General features: G+C 37.9%; 1 protein-coding gene across 8 annotated transcripts in view; it reads right to left on the bottom strand.

The window, feature by feature from the left end:
* Window positions 1–3,151: 3,151 nt before the first annotated feature.
* GABRB2 (gamma-aminobutyric acid type A receptor subunit beta2) overlaps window positions 3,152–24,354 on the bottom strand; it is a 239,180-nt gene continuing 217,977 nt past the window's right edge. For 7 of the 8 annotated variants that reach the window (XM_032337114.1, XM_032337115.1, XM_032337120.1 and 4 more), the window contains one exon: window positions 6,173–6,520. In XM_032337114.1, coding sequence (XP_032193005.1) covers window positions 6,173–6,520 — 348 coding nt within the window. Of the gene's footprint in view, window positions 6,521–24,354 lie in introns of all 8 variants that reach the window. The other variant, XM_032337113.1, reaches the window with a different exon arrangement.

The raw sequence follows: 24,354 nt of genomic DNA, 5'->3' as shown, positions 1-24,354 counted from the left end.
TTTCATGTTTAAAGCCAATTTTTAAATTAATTATCCTTCATACAAAATACCTAAGAGAACATTTAATAATTACTGTGAGTTTATATATAATATAATTTGTGATATATATGCTAACTCTTCTAGAGATGATAATTAACAAAAGCAAAAACAATAGTATCTATTGTTTACATACCACTTACCATGTGTCTTGTAGGGTACTAAGGACTCTCATGGGTTATTACATTTCATCTTTATAACAGCCCTATGAGGGAGGTGTAGTTGTATCATTGCTTTACAGATGGATTAAGTAGCTGCACAGTCATATACCTAATATGTGACAAGTTTGAGCTCCAACTCAAATCTTCCCAACAGCAAGTACCAAGTTCTGAAGCTTTCTGTTGCTTCTTGCAAAAGCTGAGATTCTACAAACTGGCTCTTACTAAGAGATTATATATGTATGTATGTATCTGAACCCAATGAAACTACACACACACGTCCTTTTAAGTTTTATTTATATTTCTTAGTTCAAGAATTACACACTAGCCAACATTATTATATATTTACATGCTGAAACTGGCTGTAGTAAGTTTAAATTCAAGAAAATAATTCTTATGTGCTACTCATTTATAATCCTCATTTGTTACTATCTCATGTATCCCAGAGATTTTAGTAGTTCTGTTTTTAGAAAGACATGAAAATAGATGCAATGATATTCACTTGTGTTTTGCATTTTCTAGCCATTGGAAAATGTGCATTATGTGCGTATTAAGAAAGGCTACAAGGTAATTAGTAAGGCTGATAATCACTACATTGTGAAGAAACTAGAATATCATTTTTTATAAAAGGACAATTCAGAACTGTGCAGGGACAATATTCATAACAGAACTATTTAAACACCCATGCAAATAAAATTTTGAAAATGCGATGGAATTTAAATCATTGGCAACTTTGTTTGGAATAATTATGCTTAAAGTGACCATGGTTGAACTCAAATTGCTGAACTGAAAAGGAAGAGATACAAGCTGATGGAACTCTCAACTTGTTCCAGGTGCTACAAGGACACACACATGGGCATCAGATTAGGAGACAGTTGACAGGAGAGAAGACAGTTGGTTTTGCAAGTTAAAAAACACAAAGTTTTGTCATCATTTTGGATCTATTTATGTTTATCACAAAAGGACTTTTCAAAGCAAATTAAAATCTGATGTCAGAATTTTGCATATATCCACAGAAATGTTTTATTTTAATTTTCACATAACAGATTATTTAAGGGTGTTGCTGCTTTTTTTTTTTAATGATTTCTTTAGGGCAGTATCTTAATTCACATTCTGTTGGCTCCTTACTAGTTTTTACAATGTTCCTAGTGTATTTGGAAAATATTTTTTAAACCTTTGGTGTAAAGCAGTCTTTTTTTTTTTTTTTTAAATTTTCTCCCATTTTTCCTTTTTTCTTTCCTTTTTTGTTTTTTAATAATTCTGGAGTCTTTGGTTAAAAGGAATAATACTATCTAAGGACAAAATGCTATTATTAAAAAAAAAGTCTGTGTGTATTATGTGTAATAAATTTCTGGAACAGGTATGAATAATAAGCACTTTTATTTCCTGTAGTGCCATCAATATAAACTTTTACTCTTTTAAAATTGAGATTTAAGCTACAACCTTTGGTTTCTTGAACTCTGACATATAAAAAACTCTACCAAGTTATCAACGATCACTTCTGCTTTTCCCATTTCCATTTCTAAGGCTATCTCTTGGTGGTTACATTGACTACATAAACACTACAGCATTTCCCATAAAGGGGATGAAAGTGGGAGCAAGTGAGCGGAAAGTGAGAGTATGTGTGTTTGAATGTGTGTGTGTGTGTGTGTGTGTGTGTGTATACACGCATGTGCATGTACATGTGTGTGGCTGTGTGTGTGACAACAAATTGAAACCCTTCTGTCTGGGATCCCAAACCATTTATGCAAAAGGGTGTTTAAATTACTCTGCTGGGGCACTGCAGTAACTGTACTTAGTAAAAAATAAATAAAAATTAAGAAAAAATTAAACAATTATTTGTATCTATTGACTAGTCATTTACAGCATGTTGAATTATTTACATAATATTATAACACATGAACTTAAGCCATAAACAGAATTAGCACGTTGCCTTACCATAAAATACAAATTAGAAGTTAAAAATATTTAAGAAATCTGTTTTAATATTTACACACGCTCAGTGAAAGTTATGGTTGCTCACATTACATGGACTCTGTACACTTAGCAAAATGGCATGATTGCTACAGTTAAGAGTATTTGCCCTAACCAACATGGTGGGGTTTAGTTATTTATTTATTTTTTTTTACCTCCTTCAAGGAGGAATTTTTTTTAATCATTTTCTGTTTTCTTAAGACTTTGTTTTTAAATCACCAATAGACAATGTTATTTGTTTCCTTGAAAAAGAGAGCAAGTAGACAAGCAATGTGAGAACTAGTTAATTCCCGATGTTCTGAGGTACAGTACTATTGTAGTGTCAAACTGTGCAATGGTTCATAAGAACTGTAGGCATTGATCTGCTGATAGAGAAATGCTCAGGACCCTGTATTACTAGTTTCAATATGTTGATTTGTTGGCTGCCAATTAAAAATACTCATACACTGGTTTAATGAAGGAAATAAAACATATTAGCTTACTCCTTTTGTTTTCCAACATATGAATGCATATATATGTATGTATGTTTACATGGATCTATATATACACATATATACATGTAGATATGTTGTAAGACCTGTATTTATTGATTGTTTTGCTGTTTTTGTTGTTGAGGATGAATTTAATCATAAAACTGGAACACAGTTACCTATTGAAAATGGAAATTGTGTTAGTTGCCAATTTAGTGCAGGTCTTGCTTAAAATGAACATGATTCATTTTCCCACTGCATTCCACTGAACTTTCTCTATGTGTTGTGCTTTTTTATAAGCTGACAGACTTTTTGTGTTCCTAATGCTAGAATGTAAAGTCTTTTGGTTCATAAACCATTTTTATTATTATTATTATTATTTTTACTTAGCACTGCTTTTGAAGACATGAGAAGAGAAAAGGTCTAGATGGCACTGCTTAAGTATTTTCCCCTGTTATTAAATTGCAGTAGAAAGAATTGTAACATTCCTTATGCAAACACATGATTATGTTGCATGAGTTTTCAATTCTGAAAATGCATTTCATACCTACTAGCAGTCATGTACAATATATATATACAGATTGAGATCAAAGGTTTCATTTAGACTGTGCATTTTAGAGTCAGAATTTGCCTATGAATTTCACAAAGATGAAAAACACCTTAATTGCTGGCTATCTGGCTGTTTCATAATCAAAAGAAAACTATATATATATGTATAAAGTGATAGTAATACCATATCAGAATTGCCAAAACACATTTTTGTGGTCCTTAAATTTAACCACTGGATATCAAGCTGACTGGTCTTCAAAGATTTATAAGATCTAGCACCCCTCCCCAACCCGCCCTCAATTTGGTGACTACAATCCAATTCAACTACAATAAAAATAGAGTTAAAATTAAATTCTACATCTACTGATATCTCTGGGCAGGATGAATCAGTCGTTTCTACCTATGTGGTTATTGAATGCCAATATATGAATTTTGCTCTAGAGCATCTGTGTCAAGCTCCCATGTTTCTCCTTTTTCTGTTTTGTTTTGTTTTGTCACTGTGAGCAGAAATGAATCCCTGGTCACATGCTTTTGAGGCTCATGTTGCAAAGTTTCTTGTCTCACTTTGATCTAGATTACTGTGGTGACTTCCCTGGACATTGAAATTTTGTTGTAACCATAAATGACAATATCAAGGATTTTTATGGCTTTTATGATAATTGCAGATAAGAGCCCATTTCTAGACTTGGGCTCTGAGTTGTCTCTAGAAAAACCTTTCCAGAATGGAATTTGGAGTTGTGCACCTGAGTTATCGATATGCTCCTTCCTGATATATGTTACTCAAACTTTAACCCCTGGCAACAAGGGACAGGCACCTTTATTAGAGTGATGCCCCAAAATGATTGCCTAGGAGAAATCGTATCCCTGGAGAAGCTTGAGGAATTTCTACTCTGAGCCTATGAACAGAAACTTAGTTGGATTCTGCCCAAAGACCATACTCAGAGGTGTTCAAGTGTATAATCAAAAAATAAAGGCCAGAGTTCCCTTTGCTGGTGAAGGAAAAAAAAAATACCTCCCATCTTGGAGAAAATTTAGAAAGCTGAATGCTAAACCCTTTTTTACCCCCTATCTCTGAAAATTGGAATAGGAGGGCATCAGAACTCCATCATATTCCAAGCTGCTGAATTATTAGGGGGGAAAAAAACCATACATTTAATCCACAGGCAAATACTGGCCTTGGCTACTATGCACAATTAGGGATGTTACTTTGAAAAATAAGTGTTTTTTGTTTTTAAAATAGAAATAGCAAAGTCATCCTCCAAGAAAAAATTCAATCAAATCAAACTTTAAGGAGAAATTAGCGATTCACTATTTTCTCCAAGAAAACAAAGTATGAACCTCACATTGATAGAAATAAAATATATTAGCTTATTCTCTTTACTGTCTTACATATGAATGCATATGTCCAATTAGTATAGAAAGCATCACACTGACATAATTCAAAAATTGGATAAAAACAATACATCATGCCTGCCTATCAGTTACATATTTTTCTATAATATCAACTGAGGCTCATAACATTCATCATGTTAATGTGGCTTTGTTTTTATCCTATGCTACACTACTTTTCATATTTTCTCTCATTAGGTCAGTTGCAACATACACTATGTAAGCATCCTTAAAAAGTCAAATCCAACAAACCCACAAACTAACTCTACTTGTGCACATAATCCTTTAAGTATTGTTTGCTATGAAAAATACAAAGGTGAATTTCACTGCACATAAGGAAATGTAGTTCAATCAATCTCTTCAAAGCCTTACTTTGACTGTCTCCTAAGAATATAATCAGGATTTCAGAAACAAGAAAAGCTGGAAAGGACCATTAATCCTTTAAAGAAACGAACAAATCCTTCTTTTGAAATACCCTATTAAATTCAGAAATAAACTTACAGGGAAATGTTATAGAGACAGCTGACATTGTCTGAGAGGATCAACCTGTTTGCTAGCTTTGTCTGTGCTCTATGTTAGTGTATTTGAATGACTCGCAATCTAACCTACATCTAAGATACTTCTAATTTTGCTAACTTTTTTATTTTGTGGTTGTCTTTTGATTAGATAAACTGTAAAAACTTCTTTAGATCTGCTATCAAAAGCTTGTGAAGTTGGGGGAAAAAAATCTCTCTCACTGGACCTTTTGCTGTGTACAAAATATGTATAAACCAGATGCTGCGTGGGGCTGATAAGGGTCATGCTGCTCATCTGCTTTAATTTTGTTACAACAGTCACTTCTGTTTTCACTCTGCTCTGGATTATTAACTCTTATTTTAACCACCGAGGAAACAGCTTTTTAGAAACATTTCTTGGCCACCATGCATGATAATGTTCAGCAGTCCCATTTCTAACTATCACAATGGAAGACATCAGTGTTGACTCCCTACGCTCAAGCAGAGACTGGCCAAATTGGTTACCGAGACTTTGTCTGCAGTCTCCCTATCCTGTTTGAACTACTTGAGAACTTTCTGGAATCCAGTGGGAATTATCTTCCCATGACACCATTATCACCTTAATAAGACCAGGCATAGACCATCTTCAGTAAGCATGTTTGCATGGCATTGCAAATAATGTTTCATAAGCACAGTGCCATCTCAACAGCATGCCAACGTTAGAAATGAAGATGGGGAGTATCTGGGTATGACCACTTCTCAGAAAAATGACTGGCAATGCTACTGAGCCCTCTAAGAATGTCTTCTAAATAATTGCCCTCTGTATAGCCTGCACACTAGGCAGATAAAGTGGAACACTCAGACACAGTCTTGCCAACATGTATACAAATCACTTGCATTTCAACTGGAAAACCACAAGGACCTAGTGTTTACTTAGCAGAAGCAACCCAAATGGTATGAAATGGACCACAGGATAGGCCAGCAACTAAGGTATTTTAGCATCACTTTTGTCCTGGATTGATGTGTTTTCCAAGTCCTACGTCAGGCTGTACAACTGGTTTGAGGAGGAATCTAGTCCTTGCTTCCCATGGGAGGCTATGTTTTAGTTCACATAATAAAGCCAATAGACGATGTTGAAGAAGGAAAAAACCACTGGGAAGAATATGCGGGACCACCGATCTATGGCATTCACATCAGTCAAGTCGGGGATGGTGATTTTCAGTTGGGAGGCACGTCTCCGCAGGCGGCTTTTCTTCTGTGCCACGTGTCGTTCCAGGGCATTTCGGCCGAAACTATGCCTGGGCAAGCCGGCTTTCCGGTACTGGATGCTGGTGGCATCATAGGCCAGCATTGTGCTCCTGGGGTCTCCAAGTCCCATCACGGCCTCAGATGTGGCCATTTCATTTTTTATCTCAAGAGTGCTCAGTAAGATGTTCTCATGTGGGTCCATCTGCAAGGAAGAAGAATCAGAAATGATGATCAAAATGGGAAGTCTTTATTGGTGCTAATTATAGAAGGCACTATGATATGTGGGCTAGGTTGCATTTATCAGCGTGGCCAAGAGAACTGGTTTTGAGATTACATTATCTGAGAGGGATTACAAACAGATATGGCTCATCATTTGACAAGCATCATGGCCCCCAAATCTGTGTGTCATTTACAGCCATTTGAGATCACTGACGATCATCAGGTTATGCTCTGAGATGAGAATATAGTTTGATCAAAGCTCAAGTCTCACAGTTTAACTATCTCGTAGATATCTTCCAATGGGTTCCTAATGGGTATAATTTTGATGCCCAAAAATCAGAGGTACTCTGACATTCACCATGCTAATGATCATCTTTCCAAAGATCTGTCAATTACCAAGTTGTTTCAAAGTGGTCATTCAAGAGATGAAGAAGGAAGAGGAGCATACTAGCTGGGTGTGTAGGTTTGGGAGCCAGGTGTCTGGGTGTAAATCTTGGTTCTGCCACTTACTACTTAAATGACAGTAGGTGAATTCCCAATTTGAACAGTGGCTCCATCACTGTAAGCTACACAAGCTTCAGTGTCTCCATCTATTAAGTGGTATGACAGTGTAACCCTAGAGGATTTCTGTAATGGCATCATGATATCATAGACTGTTGCTAGTACCATTTTCGTTGCTTCTACTTAGGGGCATACAGAGAATTAGAAGTCATGACACTATTGTTTTTCAGAGTCCATAGTCTCTCATGGTTCACCTCCCCTTCCAATTTCCCCCAACTCCCTTCTCCACTCTAAGTCCCCATGTCCTCCATGCTATTTGTTATGCTCCACAAATAAGTGAAACCATATGATAATTGACTCTCTCTGCTTGACTTATTTCACTCAGCATAATCTCTTCCAGTCCCGTCCATGTTGCTACAAAAGTTGGTTATTAAAAAAAAAAAAAAAAGAAGTCATGACACTATAAAAAATTTACAGTTCTGATATGAATATATACAAAATTAAACTGTACTAGGCATGAACTAGTAGTAAGGGATTAATTACTGAATTGTGCTCATAATAAGAGCTTAATTACAGATGAATTCATGATAAAACCAGAACTAAAAACAGTAGATAACACTTGCTATATATGCCAGAGACATTTTCAGGTAACTTCATTTGATTATGCTCCTTAATACCCACAGTTACAAGATACCACCTTAAATTTGCTATGTCAATATAAAGAGGGTAAAAGAAGAGTCTTGACAATAGCAATTCAGGCATCATGTGATGTGCCAAAATGCAGTTGCACTCAGAACAACAAGGAACTTGAAAATTAGCAGCTGGGCAAACTGTGCCTGGACGAGGGCTGAGTGGGGTGAGAGACTGACTTAAGAGGGGAGGGAGGGAGGCAGGTTTCAAGAAGAAGAGAGTCAGTCCAAAGCTGGTTACACGAAGTGGAATTCTGGGCCTAGGGAGTAGAATTAAGGTGGCCAGTAGATAGGGTGACCCTTTTCTCTCTCGGGTGATTTCTATTTGGCTAAGCTAAAAGAAAAGAATGAACACTGACATCGTGATACCTAAATACTAAATGACCAAGTAAACTTTTTGTTTGTTTGTTGTTTTGTTTTGTAAAGAAGGAGAGATTTGTGTGTCTTATTTTTAAGAGTTCTCGACTGCTATAGATAATAAAACCTAGATGTAACACATTATTATTAATAACAGAGTACATTTATTTTGGTGGAGAATCAGGATATGCCAATTGCCAGTGAAATTTCGAAATATAAAATAAAGGAAAAATGGTCAATAGTAGATAATGATGATATATGGAAGCAAGGGATATAACCAAACACTTAACTGGAAGATAAACTGTTTTGGGCTTCATGAATTATGCAATAGGTAAAAGTAAGCCTGCTAAGATTATATACTAACAATTAACTTTCAAATGTGGTTTAATGACCCTGTATTATAAATTAAAATCTAAAATCTCTTGAGAAATAAAAGCTATAAATACACTAGAACCTAGTAATTGACCAATTAATCTCTGTCCACTGATTAGACATTCTGTATGTTTGGTTTATAGTAGTATTTTGCTTAGTGGACATATAAGTTTCTAAGATTTGGAAATGAAACCCAATAAATGTTGAAACACTTCTGTCAAGGAAGGGCCAGGTAATGGCTTTAGTGATGGATCCAATGGCTCCAGGGAAGAAAGTAAATATTCAAAGGCATGTACCAGGTACCAGGGTTTTGCTGAAGTCTCACAACCAACTTTTGAAAAGGAATTCTTTCCTAGGTCATCGGTGAAGGTGTTCACCAAATTTCACAAACTCACATATTTACTAAATGGTAGAGGTGAAACCCAAACCTTGATTATTAGAGTGCACAGCATGGGGGAGAAAAGTATGACTTCAAAACCCTCAAGGAAAATGAAGCTGATGGACGAGGGGAACCTTGCACCCTCATGATTTCAGACTGGGTGCTTATTTTCTGTTCTCTTCTGGGTCGTTAACTCTTATTTTTACTACCTGGAAAATAACTGAGTAGCAAAATTTCTTTGGTCACTCTGCATAACAATGTTTAGGAGTCTCCCTGTCTCTAAGCACCAGGATATTTGCTTTTCTATTGAGTCATTATATTGAGAATAGTTATGATTATCTATCAGACTTGGCGGAGGTAAAAATACAAGTCAATAATAATAAGCATTATAAAAGTAACAGGAGTATAGCAACCCTTCTGGGTCCCCTCCCTCTTTGGGAGTTTTATACTATCACTCAATAAACTGCTTTGCTGCCAACATAAATAAATAAATAAATAAATAAATAAATAACGGGAGCAGTGGACTCTTACTATGGAAACTTTGTTCTAAGTTGGATAATTCAACTGATTTCAGTGGGTTTCTATATTGTTATCTATGAAATTCAAGATTTGTTAGATTATTCTTGAAGCTTTATCTATTATTTACTTATTTATATTTTTATAAAGATTTTTATTTATTTATTTGAGAGAGAGCACAAGCAGGGGACATGGCAGGCAGACGGAGAGGGAGAAGCAGACTCCCCACTGAGCAAGGAGCCTGATGTGGGGCTCGATCCTAGGACCCTGGGATCATGACCTGAGCCAAAGGCAGATGTTCAACTGCCTGAGCCACTAATGTGTGCCTATTATCTATTTTTTAATAAAAAAATTTAAAGAAATATATCTATGGAACACTAGTGTGTGTCTGGCACTGTGCCAATATCATCACAGTGCTGAAGAAGATGGTGTTTCTGCTGGTCTGGCTGCTGGTCCGATAACAGTCTCCAGAAAGAATATTTGACTTAGAGTCAGAAGATTGGCATTCTGGCTGTTCTGTTTGTTATTTTTGACCTTGGAAAAGTGATTCGTTCATTCATTCATTCATTCATTCTTTCATTCAGATTTTATTTATTTATTTGAAAGAGAAAAAGAAAGACAGAATGGAGAAGGAGCAGAGGGGGAGGGAGAGGGACAAGCCAACTCCAGGCTAAGGGTGGAGCCCAAAGCAGGGCTCAATCCCCAGACCCTGAGATCATCACTTGAACCTAAACCAGGAGTCAGAGGCTTAACTGACTGAGCCACCCAGGTGACCCAGAAAAGTAATTTAATCCCTTGAAGCTAGTTTTCTTCAACTGTGAGAATAGAGTTTTGAGAGATTAACTGAGATAGGTATGTGGGAAGGACTTGGGAAACAGAAGTATCAGGCAAGCAGATTGCCATGACAGGCTACAAATGCAGGGGATACACAGATGCTAGTGGGCTGGGAAAATAGATTAAGTAGCTATGCTTAAAAAAACAGTAAGGATATTGCTCTTGCAGTGTTTGTGGAGTAGATACAGGTGATGAGCTTTCTGTAGGTGAGCATCATCATCTCAGCACTGCTGGAGATCTGCTCAGGCTGAAGTGGGGGAAGGGTGGGGGGGTGGGGGGGTGCTCAAAGTTGTGCTACATTAGGATACTTCAACCTCAAAATCTGACTGCCTGGATAGTCTCAATTAAGGTCACTAATAGTCAAGGAATACATGAACTTGAATTAAAAAACAAAATAATGCTTTTCCAGAAAACTCTCAGCCTTCACCATGGGGCTGTAAAGTGGAGACATATAAAGTATAACCACCTTCATTTCTAATTTATTTCCCAATTAACAGGAACAAGAAGAAGGCAGCTCAAGCAGGTTGTAGTTTATTAGGTTGTACATCAGAGTTAAGCCCTAAGACACTGCTCTGATTACCCCACCTTGTCCTTCTCTGAAAGACCAGTTTTTCTCACCATTTTCTCATGTCCTATCTAAAGCCTTCCAGGTAATGCCGACCTTTTTACTTGCCTCCTCAGAAATGAGCTGCCTCCCTTCCCTGACACCACACCACAGCATCCACTTCCCCAACTTGCCTTGGAATCACCAGTTCTGAGGACTTTTTTTTTTTTTTTTTAGGTACACAATCATGGCCTCATTAACACCTGGAACTGTGTCAGTTTTCTACTAAAAGGGAAGATACAGTACAGTGTTTCCAAGTTCTAATTCCGGACTCAGACAACCCAGGGTTTGATTCTGGGTTGAACCATTCACTAGCTTTGAAGCCATGGGCAGTTCATTCAACTTCTTTGAGTTCATTTTTCTTAGGTAAAGTGTGGGAAAATGCCAACATCCATCTCCTGGAGTTGTTTGAGAGGACTAAATAACACAGCCCATGCAAAACACTTAGGACGCTTTGCACAAACTAAACACTCAAAAACTCATGACTGATCTTGCTTTTAAAAAGCAATAAATATTCATTAAATGAATACATTTGATCTTCCACTGCCATTCTTTTTTTTTTTTTTAATGCCATGGAATGTATGAGCAAACCAGAGCTTTGAATTCATCAGATTATTTAATTTTGCTTTGATTAGTGGCTTCAGTAAAGGGCTGAGAACAAGGCTTAGTACAAAGTAAACACTAAACATGTTTTTGTTATAATGTATAATACATTTATTAAATATAATAAGTCTAGGCTGAGTTACTTCTGAATGTTGAGGTGAGATGAGTAGCAGCTGCCTTTCATTTCATAGGTGGAGAGGGGGCACAAGTCTTCATGGATTCACAGATCCACCAGCATCTTCCTGACTACCAAGGAAAACAGCCCTGAGGCCAGGGCCAAAGAGGGAGCTGTCTCCATTGCTGGTGTGGCAGAGCAGGGAAAGGGTCTGGCTTGTCTTTTCTCATAGCCCTTCAACATTCCACCATAATGCTCATCATTAAGATCATCTGTTTATTATTTGTCTGCCCCACCAGACTACACTTCTTGGTAAAGGCAGAGACAAGGTCTGTCTCTTTCATCGTTGTATCCCCGAGCACTTGGCATGGTGTCTGGCACATAGTATGCTCAATAAATAATGCTGACTGAATGAAATTAATTTTGTGACCCTTAGTAACTCAATTTCCTCTGTGAGTCATAAATAAGGTGGATTTTGGGGGGCCTGGGTGACTCATTTGGTTAAGGGTCCGACACTTGGTTTTGGCTCATGTCATGATCTCAGGTCCTGAGATCAAGCCCCACGTGGGGCTCCATGGTTTTCAGCTCCGGGTTTGTTTGAGATTCTTTTCCCCTCCTTCCCACCCCCTGCCCGCCCGCTTTTCCCCCTAATTCTGTGCATGCGCACTTGCTCTATCACTGGCTCATTCTAAAATGAATGAATGAATGAATAAATAAAAAAAAGTCTTCTTAAAAGGTGGATTTAAGTTTGTAATACCAGTCTGAAGATTGGAACTGCCGGAGACTACCTCTCGAATTCCCTTTCTGCTCTAAGGTTTTGCTCTCGATTTATATAGGTCTCTTGCTGGAGTGTCATGCTCAGGTGTCTGAAATCTGGAAACAGATTTCCCGTAGTGTCCTGGCCATTTACATGATGGATGCCACGTTCTGCCCCCAGAGAAGGGAGCTTAGTGAGTAGCCACTTGAAGCCAGGACTAATCATATCATAATCATATCACATATTGACCTCTCAGTTATCCCAGTGGCCCTGTGGGCCAAGTACTGATCTCATATTCAGAAAATAAAGCACAGAGAAGTTAAGAAACCTATGTTCACACAGTGAATTGGGGCAAGAATTAGAACCTGGTCTTTTGGGGGGCCCCTGGGTGGCTCAGTTGGTTAGATGTCTGCCTTCAGCTTGGGCCATGATCTCAGGGTCCTGGCATCGAGCCCTGCATCAGGCTCCCTGCTTGGAAGTGAGTTGTTTCTTCCTCTCCCTCTGTGCCTCTTTCTGCTTGTGCTTGCTTGCTCTCTATCAAATAAACACAATCTTCAAAAGAAAAAAAAAAAAGAATCTGTTTTTTTTACTGTGTTGTGCTGAGGTATAGCAGTAGCCCCCAAACCCATGTGTACTCTACAACTCATCAAAGAGGGCCTTCTCAGTGCATGATAGGGGCAAGTCATCTGAAGGCTTGCAAAATTTTCCTTAGTGAGGAATAAATAAGAGTATCTGTATTTACATATGTCACAAAGATGACAGCTGTTGTAAAATCTTGTTAACTGCAATGCTTTCACCTAAGTAGAGTAGAGACATCTGTGGTCTGACTATTCATCAGCCCTCCCAGAGACAATTTCTATCTAGGAACCACCACTCTCAGTATCTCTTTGGTTTGGTGGATGGTATAGTCTGTTTCAGTGGTTTCCAAACTTTTACACGTATCAGAATCCCTTGGAAACCCCATTAAAACATAACGGTCTCTGGGCCCCACTCCCAGAGTTCCTGTGTTAGTATGTCTGGAATAAGGCTCGACAATCTGCATTTCTAACAAGCTCCCAGGTAATGCCAGGTTGTGGGGTTGAATTCACGGTTGGAAAACTATCAGTCTATTGGAAGCAGCAGAAGGGCATGACTTTAAATAAAGAAGAAGCAGAGGCCTTGAGAAGTGAAGAAAAAGCTGAAGTTCTGACCACAGTCTACACCACCACGTTGAAAAGCAGCTTTCATAGAGAGCATATGTGACCTCCATTTATTATTTTCTGGAGGTAGGCACTGTAGTAAGGCTTTACACTTATTACATTCTTTGTAATAAGTGTAACAAGTAAAGGCTTTATACTTAATATTACAATTGTAATATTTCACTTTGGACAATAACCTATGAGAAAGTTATTTCTGATATTCTCATTTTGAAAATGAGAATTTTCAAATGAAAGAATCCCAAATTCCCATATTGGATGATTAGTGATCAGCCCAGAGTTGATATGGAATGTACTAGCACTTCTTCTGTTTGTTCCAAGGTTCCTACTTCTAATGATCAAACAATACAATTGCATATCTTGAGACTTTCTTCAATGCCATCTTGAAATGCAATCTCTGTATTGTGGTGTATTTAGGTGCAGACATTCCAGAAAATGCAAAGAATAGCAATTGCCATGTGCTTTAGCTCATCTTTGAAACTGGGTCTCCACACAAACCTTTCCAGGCTTGCCCAGGTGGATTTCCTAATTGCCTTTTTCTTCACTTGACCAGTGAGACACAGGAGAAAACACTAAACTCTTTTTTTCTGATTAGGATATTAACAAGACCTAGCTTCCCTTACCAGAAAGATAGTGTAGCAATCTCTATTGTTCTGGAAAACATAATAAAATATTTATCAAATTTTCATGTCTTGGCATTTTTACTTACTCAAGCTGTGAGAAATTTGTTAGCAGTTAAAACAAGAGAGAGAAGGAAGCAAAAGTAAATGAAGGGAAAGAAAAGGAAAGGAGACTAGTGAATAAACTGTCATTCTCTGCAGATAAATTGCTTTAGCAATAGCTATGCCAAGGCCTTGTTTTAGTCCAAGAATCTATACTGTTTGCTTTCTCATCTTGAACCTTAACTCACAAGTGCCCCTTCCTGACCACAAGGGTTTTTGGAGAGACCCTATTAAGCAGGCCAGTGTGAATAAAGTCTTCTGTTTTCCATTCAACAATCTCTCTGAAAATTGTGCCTTACCTGGAGTTATTTTGCTTTTTAATCAAGAAGGAAAGGCTGAAATTTTGGGAAACAGACTGATTTATTTACTCCAGCATTCCAGAGCCTCTTGTGAATGATCCTCTGTGAATAAGGCAGTTTGCACACTGATTCAGTCATTCTATTGGGCAGAAGGATGGACTTCTCTGCTGACTTATTTCCCAGACTGACCACTGTGCTGATGGTTCAAACAAGGGTAAATTCATGTTAAACGTTGGGATTCAGAGGTTTTCTCTTCCTTCTTTCCATTTCTCATCCCAACATTTTTTTTTCCCCCATCAAGGAACAGAACATGCTTTGGTTAACAGAGTTCAGTTTTGCTTTAAAGGTATCACATTAAACAATGAGGAGCAGACTTTATTTTTATATAATTTGTGAATTCCAGTTATAGTTTCAGGTTTCTTGCTCCCTTTTCTGCACCTTTCCCATTGACAGATGTGTCCTCTGGAAGAATGTCCTTGTCCTATAATCTTATACAGAAAAACAAATCACATCCCTCTGTGGCCCAGCAGCATTGCACACTTCTCTTGGGAAGTGAGAATGGGTCTCTTTTAAATCCCACTTCACCACTCCTATCATCAAGAGAAGAGTGAGAAATTGCAAAACTCCAAGAAATCCTAGCTCTGCAATTTCCAATGGCTGTGACTAGTTGGATAGGAGATCTTGTTTTATCTTCCATGAAGTGACACTGTGACCCGAGTAACTTGAAATGCTAAGGCAATGAACTGTTAACCCTCTGGGAATATCCAAAGTACTCTTTTTCAAAGGAAAAACACTCAGAAACCACCTAATATGCATTTAGTATTCTAAGAGGGAAAAGAAAGTTCACCCAACTAGAATATGAAATGGAGAATCTAAGAGAGCAAGAAAAGGCTAGTATCTTTGTCGATCCCTCCACCAAAATAAATGGAGAAATAGTAATCAAATCTGGAGTTTAGATCTGGAACAGAAATACTGGAAAATACAGATGAACTAACTACCCAGGTAGTTGCAGGAGGGTGGTCATTTTTAAATGAAAACTGTAAGAAAAAAAAAAGAAAGAACTGAGATTTCTACTCTTTTTTTATTCTTTTATGCTATTGTGAAGTGTTCGAAATCTTACAGCCACATTATGAGATAAAGTTAGTCCTATTAGCACTTCATAAACAACCCTTCTTGTCAAAATCCAGAAGTTCATAAGTAGCTTAAAGTTTATTAAGTATAAAGCAATCATTTAAATTTATGTTTGCAGATTCAAATCCTGTACTTTCTCTACTATTTTCACATGAGGAGAAATACTTACAGAAAGGATATGGGTAGGTATAGTTATTGCTGTTTAGTTTTCCAATTTTTAATTTTTCATAGGTAGATCATGGGAATGCATATCTCAAGGTTTACTTAGCTAATTTACTGTTAAGGAAATCTTACTCTGTGGTCATCACAATGTGGTAAGATTCTTCTCCAGACACACACACACACACACACAATCCAGCCAGCCAGTTGGGTGAATCATGTGAGTTCAATGAGGTTTTAAGATATTCCTTCAAATGATAACGAAGTTTTTAGATGAAATAGTAAGGATACCTCAGGAACAGAAAGAGAAGAATATGATGTTTCTCTGAAAAGGACCCCAGAGGATATGGCTTTTATAAAACTTGTGATTAATACAGGATCATGAGTAAGAAGACCTCCAGCAAGCATGAGCCATCAAGTAAACTGAGGCTCCTGCTCTTTTTGGTCCTTCTCATACGTCCCTTTCAACACCCACAAGCAGACTGGAAAGAACACTGACTTCAGTGATGAGAGCCAGTTCTAATCCTTGCCTGCTCTGGGCCTCAGTGTTCTTTCTTGCTCTAGAAAGTCTAGGTGGACTTAGGAGAGCCTTGCTAACCCCCTCCACCAGGTTAAATCCTCTATTACCAACTGAGCCCTCCTTCCCAGCAGCCCCCCATCCCATGATAGCAAACATGTAAGCAGAGATTGTATCTTATTGCTTACATATTCCCAAGGCTGACCACCATACTTGATACAAAATATTCAAAATAAAACTTGCTAAATGGAATTACTAGTGGGTTAGACTAAGTCTAGGATCATACATTCAAATCTGGCTAGGGAGATCATACAAAGGTGTGAAGCAGGTGTAATGGAGAATAGGAATAAGTTGGTCCTGTAGTAAATGAAACTAAGAAATACAGGCCTGCCTGAAGGACATTTAAATCCAAATTTTTAAACATCACTATAGTGGTCAAAATCACATCTAAGGGTTCAGCCTATGGTCTTCTATATCAGTCATTGTAGGTATCATTTATACAAATGTTGTCTTTCAGTTCCATTTAATCTATAATTATGAATGGCTTTATTGCCTTTTCAAAAAAACTCATGGCATAACATAGGAACAATACATAGAGAAAAATCTGCCTAGCAAAAATTCTGTAGGTCTGGGGCTTCCTTCAAAACTGTGGTCTAATTGGACATAATAGAAAAACAAAAACAGAAACTGTGATATAGACCCAATGCTAGTATTATATTAATTTTCCTAACTGTGTAGGGCCTTGTGGTGAAAAATTCTGCAGTATCTCTCTGTTCTTGAACTTCTTAGGTAGCCTTCTTAGTTTTTTGTGGCTTAATCTCTTCTAGGCCTTTTACTTTCACAGAATCAAATTTATTTTTCTTGGAAAATGATTCCTTTCTATATATGTGTTAATTTATGTGGAATTTATTAAGAATGATATGTAAATGACAGAGCTCATGTATTTTTAAAAATAATATCTGGATTGAGATTGAAGGACGAATGCTCAATTTAGGGGAAATGAGACTATATTCAAATTGCTACATTAAATAATAAAGTAAAATTAATAAAATATATAATGAACTGACTAATTTCTTTTGGAAGGCTGATAGAATTCTCTCTGGGTTCCTCTTCCCAATTTAATAAATAAAGCTACTGTTTCAACCGAAGTTGAAAGTCAGGAGTTGTTTTAATTGTATGGAAAAAATATATAAGATTGGAATCATACTCAAATTCCCTGAAGCTGGAAGAAGTGAAGGAAACTGTATTCACCATCTATTAATTTTAATGGACATTTCTTCCATCCAAAGGAGGGACTTGCCTGGTATTACTGTACATCTTTAGGATGTGTGGAATGGAGCCAGGTTTAAAATGAGCTTATATAAACTCTGAGTCTTATTTCGATAAATTTTGAGGTAGATGTGAGAATTTGCCCATCTAGTCCTGATAATTCAAAGATTTTAACACCTGGAAACTCAGGTCCTGAGAGGTAAAGGTTTGTTCCAGTTCAATTTCCATCTGAATAATTAACTCCAGTCCCAGGCTGGAGAGAAACAATTGATCTAATCTTTTTATTAGCTGGTTCATACAACTCAAAGCATTCTGGGTGATGACTTGCTAAAGATTTTTATACACACCATGTAACCAGTAATTCACAATTTCCCAATCCATTTTTAACTAATACCATAGAGAGCATTTGTTTTGGTTTCTTTCTGCAAGCTGCAAACATGCCAGTCAAGTGTTTCTAATGCACAGGCATAGGGAGAGGGAGAAAAATGGATAAACTTTACCAAAAGGGAGCTACATTTTCCCTCTGGGGTTTCCACATGTTGTCAAGGGTGATAACAGTGCATGTTCTTAAGTGGGAAGAGGGGTGGCTTTTCTAGCTTCCAAAGCCCAGAACAGTGAATAAAAATTGTGGCAATCGATCAGGTCAACTTTCAAGACTCACTGGCAGGTTATATTTGACTTAAAGATTGTGGTCCATAATTACCCAGGTCGTTGGAAGACCCATGGTTTTCTCTTGCTACTAGGTTTTGAAACCCAGCCTTGTCCCATAAGGAGGAGTTTAGGCATACAGAACCACACATTGCTTTTTCACTTCTGTGTCAGAGGGAAATTACCATCTGCTTCTATCTGTCATCTAAAAGCAAAGAAGTCGAGTTTTAGTTTCTATCCTCATCAAGGCACGAGTGTTTTAATGCAGTTAAAAATCTGAGAGTTCCCTCCCCATCTATGATATTGACTCAGAAAAGAGAATTAGCCTATTCTAATCAAACAAACAAAAACAGACAAACCATCTAGACTATCAGCAGCTCCACTTCCATATATTAGAGACACTTTCTCCCTCCAAAGAACATTACCCACTGTCTCTTATTGTTTTTCATTTAATTTGGTGAGGAGCCAAAAAGCTGACCTAATGCAGACCAGATAGGCAGGATTCCAGTGAACACAGAGCAAAAGGGTAACAGAAAGGAGCAGCATATTCATCTCCACAGAGATGCCAGGAACACAGCCAAGGATCTTTTCTTCTATGGATTTAGAATTTCATTTGGTTCTTGAATGGCAGGGGGCATGAAAGTGGTGCTGCAGTGGATCTCTTGAACAGAGGTGGGCTGGAGGGGGAGAGTGCATGGGTTCACACTAATTACCAGATCCTCTGAGTGGGAACTGAGACACATTTTTAGCACTGAACAGCACTGGATCTAGTAACTGTGCTTAAAAAAAGGCACCTGTGAAAAGTGACTCAGCAGAAATAAAAAAGTGGTATAGTCCCCATAACTTAGAGTGTGTACCCACGGTATACAGCAAGAGCAAAATAACTGATGCTAAGGGAAGTATGATTACAGAACAAATGCCTTCATAACAAATATGAATGGCAAATATCTAATTACAACAAAAGCATTTATAAGCTCCACACAGTTTCTTAATAGGACCATGGACTTTCTAATGTTTGTGTCATCAGATAACAGAGAGTAGGGGATCCATAGTCATCCTTTCTTACTCGTATGTAGCTCGTATCTTTCATAGCTTAGTTCAAAAATGTTCCCTCCATTGGGCAGTCCTCCTTGACCATAGCCCACTCTGTCAGGTCCTCTGATATATCCTCTCATGGCAATGAAGATGTTTCCCTCACTGTCTTGGTTTTTGCTTATGTATTATTTCCATAGATGCTTGTTGGAAGTGTATCCTCCCTTTAAGATGTGGTCATTGTGAGGGCAAGGAGCATGTTGGAGAGGGACGCAAGAAGTATCCATTGAATTCACAGGTAATACTTGAGGTCAATGTTTAACAACTCTCGGGGGTTGGGGGTATGGACATTGGGGAAGGTATGTGCTATGGTGAATGCTGTGAAGTGGGCAAACCTGGCAATTCACAGACCTGTACCCCTGGGGATAAAAATACATTATATGTTGGGACACCTAGGTGGCTCAGTGGGTTAAAGCCTCTGCCTTCAACTAAGGTCATGATCCTAGGGTCCTGGGATCGAGCCCCGCATCGGGCTCTCTGCTCAGCGGGGAGCCTGCTTCCCCCTCTCTCTCTCTGTCTGCCTCTCTGCCTACTTGTGATCTCTCTCTGTCAAATTGAATAAAAAAAATCTTTAAAAAATACATTATATGTTTATAAAACAATAAAAAAAAATTAAAAAAAAAACTCTCATTTCATCGATAGGCCTGCTGAGACTAAAAAGTTAAGTCACTTGCAGAAAGTAATGCGATGATTAAATAAGGGACCTGAAATTTGAACCCAGACAGTCCTATTTCTGAGTCACCACACTGAAGCTGGAGGGTAAAATAGGATTGATATGTCCCCTTGAGAGAGTAAAGTTCCCTCTTGTTTTGAGGGGAGACATTTAGGAACACGTGCATGCACCGTGCGGCTGAAGGAACGGTGACAAGAATGGGGCAGGGACTGTGGGCAAACAAGAGATGATGGTCTGAGTCCGGAAGTTGGAGGGAGGAATAAATGTGGCCCTGGGCCTTTATAAAAAGAGACTCAGGCCTATCCAGAAGGGGAAGAGAAAGAAAGGGGGAAAGGTAGAGAAAGAAAGGGGGAAACGTAGAGCTACCCTTTGTCTACACAACATTATATTCAGTAAGTACCCAGTTAGACAGCTTGAGGGAGCTCATCTGTTCCTTCTGGACCTTGCCTGCCAACTTTGACTTGACTTCATATTGGGAAGAGCCATTTTGTGCAATGAGAGGTACTCACGTTACATTTTAAAATAAGCTAGTACAAATATCCAAACCCTTTACCTGCAGACTGTAGGAACTCTCAGGGTAAACCTATAAGCATTCATCTTCTCTTGGGTTGAGGCACTAACGGGCTCTGAAGCCACACTGCTTGGGTAAGAGGCAGACTGGGTTAAAGGAAAGGTCACACCCTGCAATTGCACTCCTGGGTATTTACCCCAAAGATACATATGTAGTGAAAAGAAGGGCCATCTCTACCCCAATGTTTATAGCAGTAATGGCCATGGTCGCCAAACTGTGGAAAGAACCAAGATGCCCTTCAACGGACGAATGGATAAGGAAGATGTGGTCCATATACACTATGGAGTATTATGCCTCCATCAGAAAGGATGAATACCCAACTTTTGTAGCAACATGGATGGGACTGGAAGAGATTATGCTGAATGAAATCAGTCAAACAGAGAGAGTCAATTATCATATGGTTTCACTTATTTGTGGAGAATAACAAATAGCATGGAGGACATGGGGAGTTAGAGAGGAGAAGGGAGTTGGGGGAAATTGGAAGGGGAGTGAACCATGAGAGACTATGAACTCTAAAAAACAATCTGAGGGGTTTGAATTGGCGGGTGGGTGGGAGGTTGGGGTACCAGGTGGTGGGTATTATAGAGGGCACGGATTGCATGGAGCACTGGGTGTGGTGAAAAAGTAATGAATACTGTTATGCCGAAAATAAATAAAAAATAAATTAAAAAAAATTAAAAACTTGGTTAAAGGAGGGACCAATTATGCAAAATATATACATACACAGGAAAAAAAGGAAAAAGGAAAGGTCACAAAGCTGTGTGATCTTGGGCAGGATATTTAACCTTTTGGAGCCTCAGTTCTCTCAATTGTAAAATAGGTAGAACAGTGTCAGCCTTATTGGGTGGTTGTGAGGATTAAATGAGAGAGTTCATAGAAAGTACCTAAAACAGTATCCCATAGGATAAACTCACAGAACAGTAACTATCATTAGAGAGGAGAAAGTTCTAAGTCACGGACAGATGAAGAACACAGAGACTCTGGAGAGAGCATAATAAAGATAATGTGGAAGGGTTTCATGAGACATTAGGTAGAAATAAAGGAATTGAACTGTTACATCATGGCCAGGAGAGATTTGGGATGATAAAACCAGTTTTTGAACTAAAACAGCTGTGGCAGTGGTGACAGAGGACCACACAGCACTTGTTCAGCTACTCTTCAAGAAAAAAATGAATGTAGCAAGACAGCCGTGCAACTCTGTGCTACAGCCCTTTGGTAGGGAGCTTCCTCTTGGTTTGGGGCTGTGTGAATTTTCTAGGTTCGGTCATCCTGGAAAGCATGTAATGTTGAGAACTCTCATTATTCACAGGCCTAATAAAATAATATTTCTTCCTAATGCTTAATTTTGTTTGGTTCTTCATCCTTACTGTGGGGGGAGGCAAAAGGCAATTCAAAGTGTTCCATTTTGTTGTTTGCCAGCAGGATAAGAAATTTGGGGAAGAGAGAGTTTTCACTCATCAGAAAAGGTAAGTTTTCGGATTTATTTCTATCTTCTCTTATGGGAAATGAGGCACTTTCCCAAATTAAATACGTTTATAATGAGAGTTTCATTACTATGTAGAGATAATATGAAATTACATTCTGTACATCATCTTTGTGCAGCACTATTTTAGATTTCAGTGTAGATAAAAACACATATATATAGTTAGCTAAGTCTTAAAGGCATGAGTTTTGAAATCAGCTTTGTATTCTGGCTTCTTTACTGGAGCCCTGGTCAAGCTCCATAGCTTAGTTGAGCCTTAGGTATCTCATCTTTAAAATCAAGTTATAGCACCTCATCTTTAAAACAAAAGCACATTATACAATTGTTTGTTTTAAGCTGGAGACAAGATATTTAAGGAGCCTACCAGCATGTCCTGCATATCATTAGGTGGATAACAAAAGATAACACTGTTACAACACTTAAAACTCTAACATTTCTCAACTGGGAAAGAAAATGTAAATTCACTGTGTTTACATAGGTAGGTAAAACTAATCCTTTGTATTTCCCCATTAACCTCTGTAGTGGATTGTGGTTGAATCTATCCCACCTGTTGTAACAATGGGAGAGACAGATCCTAATCATGGGCCTGATTGCTATAAACCAGTCTTGCTACTCCCCCTCCCCTTACCAGGGATTGGTCCAGGAATGGAAAGGCGTAATGTAACTGAACCAATGAAAAGAAAGGAAAGGTTTATTGGAGTCTTTTGGATTTAAAAAAAAAAAAAATCCCCAACTTTCTTTCTGGATGTGTATAAAGAAACATGGATCCTTGTTGTTACTGGAAGTCCAAAATGAGATATCACTGACAAGATTTTGGCTGGTTTGCTTGATCTCTCTCTCTCTCTCTGTCTCTATCTCTATCTCTCCCCATGCCTCTTTGCATGCTTTGCACAGACCAGATACATTAAAGGTGGATGGAAAATCAAAAAGGTATCATTAATAAAATTCAAAATAGTAATTTCAATAGTTTCAGATAATATTCAACCTAGGATAATAGTAAGGTCATGTATTATTCATCTATATTTTATATATGTAAATATATATATATCTTTATATCTACATAAAATATAGATATATAGAAATGTAGGGACAGTTTTCCAAAATTAATAATCCTGTTAAAAATAAAGTGATCCTACAGTGATTTTAATAAAGATGCCTTCTATTTATTTAAGTTACTTATGTTTTATCAAATGGGTTTCGTGTCTTTTATTTCATTGCCTTCTACAATGCCAGAAGGAATCTGAAAGGCCCAGCAAGGACTTATCATCTCACGGATTAACAAAACTAAGACACAGAGAAATTCTTTTCTCAAAGTTGTAGAATTTTTCAGAGTCTGAATTCAACTCTTCTTGGCTTCTTGGATCTAAATTGTACTCTGTGACTTGCTCTGCCAATGATAGAACTGAGGGAAGATATTTTAAAACAGCTTCACATGCAATCTGCGATGAAATTGTGCAACCCAGAGAGAGAAACCTAGGTTTATGTTCCAGCTTTGGTTAGTCCCAGCTCTACCACTAATTAGCTTATATGACCCTAAGGAAGTTACTGACATTTCTGGGTTTCAGCATCTGCCTATAAAAATGAGACATCACACGGAAAATATATATATATAAGTACGTACAGTGATGGATGTTAACTGAACTTATGACAATCATTTTGCAATATGTACAGATAACAATCATTATGTTGCAATCCTGAACCTAATATAATGTTAGGTCAATTGCACCTCAATTTTTAAAAAAGAAACTAAAAAATGCAACTACAAGTAAAAGAAAGTGTTAATTAAAAACATTAGAAACTTATGTGGAGGTGAAGTTTCCTATTCTTACACCTGAGAGAGGCACAAACGAAGCAAATGGACCAGCTGGTCCCTGAATCAACAACAGAACCTTCAGACTAGTTCTCAAGGCCACAGCCACTACTCCTTTAGGGTCAGGACTCATTTGCATATCCTGGGCTAGCTCCTTGCTGTTGAGTGTGGTCCAGAGATCAACAGCTTTGGCATCACCAAGAAGTTTGTCAGAAGTGCAGAGTCTCAAGACTCACCCTAGACCTACAGAATAAGAGTCTTCACTTTGGCAAGATATGCAGATAGCTTTTATGCACATTAAAGATTGAGAAGCACTGGGTTACATCATCTCTTAGATTCCTTAAAGTTCTCAAAGTCAATAGATTGTGGGACATAAAAAAAAAAGGGAATTTTTAAAGGATTTTGGGTAGCTCTCCAAGTCTGCTAAACCAGGTCTTCAATGTCTATATGGTAAAGTGGTAGAGGAGTCCACTGGTAACTTTTTGTGCTCCCTTTTCAGAATGCTGAATTAATCACAATC

The sequence above is a fragment of the Mustela erminea genome, chromosome 3 (assembly GCF_009829155.1).
Source record: "Mustela erminea isolate mMusErm1 chromosome 3, mMusErm1.Pri, whole genome shotgun sequence".
NCBI classification, from domain to species: Eukaryota; Metazoa; Chordata; class Mammalia; order Carnivora; family Mustelidae; genus Mustela; species Mustela erminea.
Note: the sequence above shows the minus strand (reverse complement) of the source record. Positions and strands in the feature narration are given on the sequence as shown.